At 39.1% G+C, this 6,817-nt stretch overlaps 1 protein-coding gene across 2 annotated transcripts; it reads right to left on the bottom strand.

Moving 5' to 3' along the window:
- Positions 1-6,133, bottom strand: LOC133863055 (glycine-rich RNA-binding protein RZ1C-like). Of its 2 annotated transcripts, none has more exons than XM_062299029.1 (4): positions 5,958-6,133; positions 5,692-5,831; positions 680-1,173; positions 1-461 (listed from the first exon to the last, which is right to left on the bottom strand). In XM_062299029.1, the coding sequence occupies exons 2-4, from the start codon at positions 5,800-5,802 to the stop codon at positions 221-223; spliced, it is 846 nt and encodes a 281-aa protein (XP_062155013.1). In that variant the 5' UTR covers positions 5,803-5,831; positions 5,958-6,133; the 3' UTR covers positions 1-220. The 2 variants fall into 2 exon arrangements, with proteins under 2 accessions (XP_062155013.1, XP_062155014.1); XM_062299030.1 differs by lacking the exon at positions 5,958-6,133 and adding an exon at positions 2,699-4,953.
- Between the last annotated feature and the right edge of the window lie 684 nt (positions 6,134-6,817).

Below are 6,817 nucleotides of genomic sequence, written 5' to 3' on the forward strand. Positions count from 1 at the left end.
TGCTTTTTCCTCGTCCAAACGGAGAACGGCAGATATGCATTCATTTGGTTTTATACAAAGAATAAGAAGATTTAACAGACAAAAGCCAAGATCAAAGTGCATCGATCAAACCTGCTGTTTACCCCAACTGCAACATCCTACATTATAAAATAGCCAAAAACCAAGTACCTAACACACAGTATACACCTAAAAGTGTCAAAAGAACACAAGTTGGGGACATTTAGTAGCGGTCAAAGGAAGTTGGGCGCCCTGCCCTCTCCGGGCGGTCATAAGGAGCCGGCCTGTTCCTGTAACTTCTTCCCTCAGTCCGTGCTGGTCCTCCTCCACTTCCATACCTATCACTGCCCCCGCGTGAGCCACCATCCCTATCATAGCCTTTGTCCTTGCCATAACCATTCTGAGGGTACCGATCTGAACCTCCATACCTATCGCTTCCAATGCGATCCCCACCAGGAGGGTACCTGCATGGTTTACAAATAAGTCAAACCACACATAACAAGACCCATCACGGTGACATTTGAAATAAAATGTCACTTGTCCCATTTAATGTTTCACCATTACAACATCCAAAATTATGAATGCCACCGTGACCATAATAAGGGCCGTCCAAAATGCTTAAAGAACTTATTTTTGTTACTGTGGATACTGTTACAACAATAATCTTAAACGTGTCAGATACCTGTCACCAACATGGCGATGATCACGGCTCCCATATTTGTCGTCTCTGCTGTCAACACGATCCCTATCTCCATAGCGGCCTCCATCATAACGATCATCTATGTAGCGATCCCCACGATCCCCACGACCACCACCCCCTCCAAACCTAGAACGTGAAGAAAATGAGCCTCCACCCCCACCTCGGTCACCACCTGCTGAAGGGCAGTCCCGAGCCCAGTGCCCTGGGCGCCCGCACTTGAAACAGTCATCTTGCCCAGCAGACCTATCCCCTCCTCCTCCATAGCTTCCCCTTCCACCAGATGAGTAGCCTCCTCCCCTATAGCCATGGTCTAAATCTTCTCCTCCCATTTTTGGTTGGGCCTTGTTCACTGAAATGACCCTATCACCAAACTCTCGTCCATGCATCTCCCGAATTGCATCTTCCATTCCCCGACGATCTGCATATGTAATGAACCCAAATCCACGCGGACGGCCTGTATCTCTTTCCATCATGATCTACATAAAAACCAAGAGTAAAGGAGCTCACGCCAAGCAAAAGCATAACTGCAACTACTACCAATCAATAGCATAAAGCAACACCAAAAGGTTAGCAATTACTGAAGAAACAATGAGCAGGAAACAAGCCAAACAGGACCTTAAGGACACCATGGCTTGAACTAAGAATGCCTTACTGTAAGAAAGGCAGATGAATAACTACTCGCTCCAAAGGGCCCAGGGAATTCTCTCATGGGATGAATTGGCTGATTTGATTAGCTGGTCGAACTTGCCCTGGTGCATTTGGGGGATTTCAATATTTCTTACTTTCCTAGTGAAGATCAGGTGAAGCCGCTTCAGTCCAGCTATGTTGGAATTTTCAAACTTCATTTTTTAACAAGGGCTTATGCATATTCCCCTTGTAGGAGGTTATTTTACGTGGTCAAACAATAGAGATCACTTCCTAGGCTTGAAAGCCTAGTTTCCTGACTTGACACATAAGAGGTTGCCTAGACTTTGTTCGGATCACTTCCATATCCTTCTCAACTGTGTAGGTCTTCATGGAGGTAGAAGGTATTTTAAGTTCAAGAACATGTGGTTAAAATGTGGAAGATGATGTTGTCGTGACTTATGTGGTGTCTTTGAAGGAAAGAAATGATCGGTGTTTCAAAGACTGTGAACGGATGATGGTGGAGCTAAAGAATTTTTTCTTCAAGGCTCTTTTTTTTTTATAAGTAAATTTTTTCTTCAATTTATCTCTTGACAGCTGCCTTTGACTTGAATATTTCTAGCTTTCATGTTTTTCTCGAGTTTTTTTCTTCTTCTAGCTAGGTGTTTCTCTTGTATACTTCGTGAACTTGGGTTGTGCCTTTTGTGCTTTTTAATAAATCTCGTTTACTTATCAAAAAGAAAAAAGTACTCCAGCAGTTAACTCTCAAAGTTTTGAGCCAGCCAATGACAGCAATTAAGGAATATGATAATTTCGATGAAATGGTTTTTATATAAAGGAAATTGAATTGCAAATAACTTCTTCAAATATAACTGGAACTTTAACCAATATTAGCTTTGGAAAAGGCAATTTGTAGAACTATTAACACCACTTTTCAAAAAGAAAAGGGCATTAAGACAGACATATACAGCAAGGTCATTTACTCACCAGCCCCGTACCTTGAGTTCATGTAAGTTGTTGACTGAGTTAGAGGTCCATTACTTACAAGCTGGCAGAAAAACTAGATGAAACAGTATTCCATCTGACCTAATATGTTTTGATATCACTCATAACTCCAGTAGGAAAGAATATTTGGCTCAGCACATAATCATTGGTAAACCATCAAGAAGCAATTCAATATATTATGAGACAATGTGGAATGAAATGCAAATATATTTTCAGAGATCCGTGGAGCACACAGGAAAAACAAATTAAAGTTACCTTTACAGAGAATTCACTAACCAAAAATAATAGGAAATAATGAAGTCAAAGCATAAGGTCAGCATACAAGTTAGACAAGAAATAATATTAAGCTCAAAACTAAAGCAGATAACTTACTTTGTCATTGCCATTATGGGTAAGGCAATGCAATGTGTTTCAGATTGCAAAGAATTCTTAAACAAACCAGAAGAATCTGCCAGATGGTAGTGTCTGTCATCTGACGATATATGTGATACTGACCTCAAATTGCCCAATCTGAGATACCAGTTGCAGTATAAACTGGTATATAATCCCTCTTAACCCACCAAACAGTCAAAAAATGCATGTAATCACTCTAAAATGATTACAAAATCCCACTAAATCTGGTCAATGGTCACAGCATACTAACAGATACGATTATCTTCCAATCAAGACATCATTAATTTCAACAACATCTAAAGAAGAAAGCATTGCGGGCACCCATCTATCAGTCAAAATCAATCTCTCCCAGATCCAAACATATGGTGGACATCAGGCAGCAATAATCTTCATAACAAGACATTTCTTGCAATTATGAATCTTTCCAAAACCCAGCATAAACAACATATACAATCAGAATATAACCAATCAGACACTGTCTTCATTTTGGAGACTATGTCCTAACTTATTCATAATGTGCTGCCTTCATCAGTGGTTCATCAACCAGAAAGCAAAATGATTGCAAGAATCAGGCAGATACACTGTCAAGCGATGATGGAAACTAAGAACCTCTTCCAACTGACAAAATTGCGGAACAAATATAACCCTAGAAAACAGAGCCTATGCATCCAAGCTACCACTACTATGAAAAACTTTCAATCGACATACCAACGGCTGATACATACTAGATCTCTGTGCACTTCGTTAGAAGATTGTCAAAGAATGGAGTAAATAGATGAAACAATCTGTGAATATACCAGCTGTGAGTACCCAAAGTCCAGATTTGAACAGATTCAGCAGCTCAGGCAGCCAGAAGATGCACTTCGCTACAAACTCTTGTTTTCGTTAATGTTCTGGTCTTCAAACAAGAACTAGGGGGCTCGTTCAGATAATGGAGTCAGTAATCCAATCATTACTACCATGTTATGAAGAATCGATATTTAGTCTAGATGTCAGTACAGATTCAGACATCTGAGCAATCCATCCAATATGAGTAAACATGAAAAAACAGTTTAATATGTTTAGTCAACCAAATGGATAATCTGGAAGTTTCCCAAATACAAAAACCTAATATGAGATGGCAAAAACTGAGATTGATGGTTCAAGGACTCTTCAAAAGAACCATAAAACTTAAATTTGCTTAGACAGTAAAGCCCAAGGTATGATCCATCCACCCAATTCAAGCCATGCTGAAAGAGCAGCGATGAAGTTACCCACTAAAAACGGAGACATTAACTTTACGTAACAGCAAATATATATAGAAGTTCAGACTGATCCAAACAGAACCTCAAAGAACAAGTGTCAAAAGCAGGAACCGTGGACACCACAAGATGCACTAGCAGATAAGAGGATCCCATTCCCATCCAAAAGCAATTACTACCTCAGATAAACTGCAGCATCGTGTATTATGAAACAAAATTTGATTCCAAACTTTCGGACCATTGTAGATGTGACCTCAATCAAATTACAATTAAAATTGAATACATCTCTAGCTGGAAAGCATATTGGCCAGCCAGGAAAATGCTTTTTAAAGGAAGAGAGTTATGTTGTAAAGGTGGCAGATGAGAGTTTTTTTTTTTTTTTTTTCCCACCATAGCTGCGTAAGACTGAGAAGCAAAGAAGATCGAAGGACTAGCTAACAGGTGAATCGCCGATACGAAAATCAAACTGATGCGGATCACCATTGTTTCAAATCCATAAAAGAAAATAAGGACACTATCCAGTAGAAAAACTCTTTTCTCATAAAACCTTTGATATTCAAGATTTAGACTTACTAGTGTAAAATTTGGGAGAACCAATAAATAAACCAGGTGCATCTCCTTTCATTTGGCTAAAACAAAAAGTCCTTCAAGCGAATGAATGAAGATACCACGATCAAACTACAATCATTTTATGACTCCAGTTTGTCACCCACAAAATCCAGAAAGAATTTCTGTAAGCTCTGCAACTGTGCTTCTCAAATTTTGCCACATCATGTGATTTGTCTGCCAGTAAATACACCAATATATCCATTCCAAATTTATGACTGTCTTATGGATCCCAACCGCATATCCAAAAACCATCTTTCATTTGAATACTTCCTGGCTTGGAAATTTTAAAATAACATTCTGATTAATCTAATCACAAAAAATGATATTCAGGTTCAGCAACTTGAATGCAACCACTCTGACCAAAACATCTCTAAAAAGATCCATCTACAATATCTCAGAAGATTGTGACCGTCATTCCCAAAAAAAAAAAAGAAACAAATGAGGAAATTAATATTATGAAGAGAAAGAAGAAGGAAGGAAAATTATTTACTAAAACGAACAACAACAGCAACATAAAAAATCATACATTACTGCTAATAAATTTGTGGGAATTTGGGGCACAGGCATACGATTTATTTCAAAGAAGAATAAAATCATTCCTAAACTAATCTCTCTAATCACCCATCTTAAAATGGGAAGGGGTGCCCAAATAAGGAAGCTATTCACCTAAATCATGACCATGAGTTGCACTAATAGAATCATAGACATGCAATGGCTTAATGCTTCCGAGCTAATCTGAAAAACCCACATAAAAGAAACAGATCTCACTCTTCACAGGCAAAAACACGTTTCGTGATTGTAATGCAACTTCAATCAACCTAAATCCCGCAATAGAGAAAAACACAACCACAATGTTTTACAAGTGACCTAAAAAAAAAGTTTTCACGAGCATATAAGAGATTGCAAACATATACGCTACACTGAGACTAAAAGGAGCAATAATGCAAAGCAATCATCGAAATTTCAACTTCCCCTCTTTCTTCTTTTCTAATAAAACAACTTGGCCACAATTGCACATCAAATTGGAATTCGAAATCCTATCCTTTCGTTTTCCTACAATTTCTCAGCAACCAAACTGAGAACAATAACAAATCACGAACAGAAATCAATAGAAAATGGTACCTGACATTCGACAATTTTGCCGAATCGATCGAAAGCATGGTGGAGCTGTCGCTCCGTGACGTTCCACGACAACCCTCCAACAAATATCCGGTTCTCTTCCTTCCCAGCCATCAATCTCTCTCACGCACCGAAAACAATTGCTGAAAGAACAACGTAAATTCGACGAACATTCAACAGAGAGTGACGTGTAACGAAAACCCTAAGTCCTGTTTGCTTGCCAGGAAAAGAAAATAAAAAATTGGAAGCCGAAAGGGAATGGTGCTCACCTCAGTCTCTGCGACTGTGTCGTACGGATCGACGAGTCGCTCGGTACCCAAATGAAGCGTGTATTTTAGTAGAGTAATTTGTGAGCTTCGACTATTTTGGGGGGTTTTGAACGAAACCCTAGAGACGGTACAAGGACTTGGATCGGGGTTCGCTGTTTAGGTTGCACCTTTGGAATTTTTAAAGTTAATTAGGGGTATTAAAGTACAATCATTGGGAAGCGAAACACAGGTGTCATGCCCAAGAACATGGATGGCAGAAAAGGTCGGTTTACTCGCTTCATCATTCATGGGCCGGCAAAACTTCGGGAAAAAAATTCAAGGGCCCACCAAGCCATAATTTGTTAGGCGCTTGTTAAGATTTGGGAACCTATTCATAAAATTTAAAAATAAATAAATAAGAATTGGAAACAACATTGAATAAATAACAAATTATACAATTTTCTGAATGAGAGGTGATTTCCGTACATCACATGTATAACAAGTGTACAACACCCCTCTCACATGGGGTGGGCTCCACAGTGTGTAGGGCCCACCCCATGTGAGAGAGGTGTTGTACATTTGTTGTACATGTGATGTACATTTATCATTTTCCTTTCTGAATTGTAGCCTCTAAAAAATTATATTTGTCCTTTTATCAAGCACATTTTTTTTTATTAATGTTATTAAGAAAGTAATTCGTCTGTTAGATGCAAACAAAAAGCTCCAAATTTGCTCTGGTTTCTTTCGGCGATTTTTCCTCTGAAGGCAAATATCGTGTGTTTCCTTTGCGGGAGAGGGAGGCTCTTCGTCTCCCTCTCCCGGTGGTGTGTTTCCTTTGTTAGTGGTTAGTTCCTCAGCTTTTAGAGCTGTAGGGTTTTTGT

This window comes from Alnus glutinosa, chromosome 3 (genome assembly GCF_958979055.1).
Source record: "Alnus glutinosa chromosome 3, dhAlnGlut1.1, whole genome shotgun sequence".
Taxonomy (NCBI): Eukaryota; Viridiplantae; Streptophyta; class Magnoliopsida; order Fagales; family Betulaceae; genus Alnus; species Alnus glutinosa.

Bases quoted from the DNA above. Each gene is read 5' to 3' on its own strand.
- LOC133863055 (XM_062299029.1), bottom strand. From the start codon at position 5,802: ATGGCTGGGAAGGAAGAGAACCGGATATTTGTTGGAGGGTTGTCGTGG. The intron at 1,174-5,691 runs GTACCATTTTCT...GTTTTTATGTAG, and splicing joins GCAAAATTGTCGAATGTCAG to ATCATGATGGAAAGAGATAC. The intron at 462-679 runs GTATCTGACACG...TAAACCATGCAG, and splicing joins CATCGCCATGTTGGTGACAG to GTACCCTCCTGGTGGGGATC.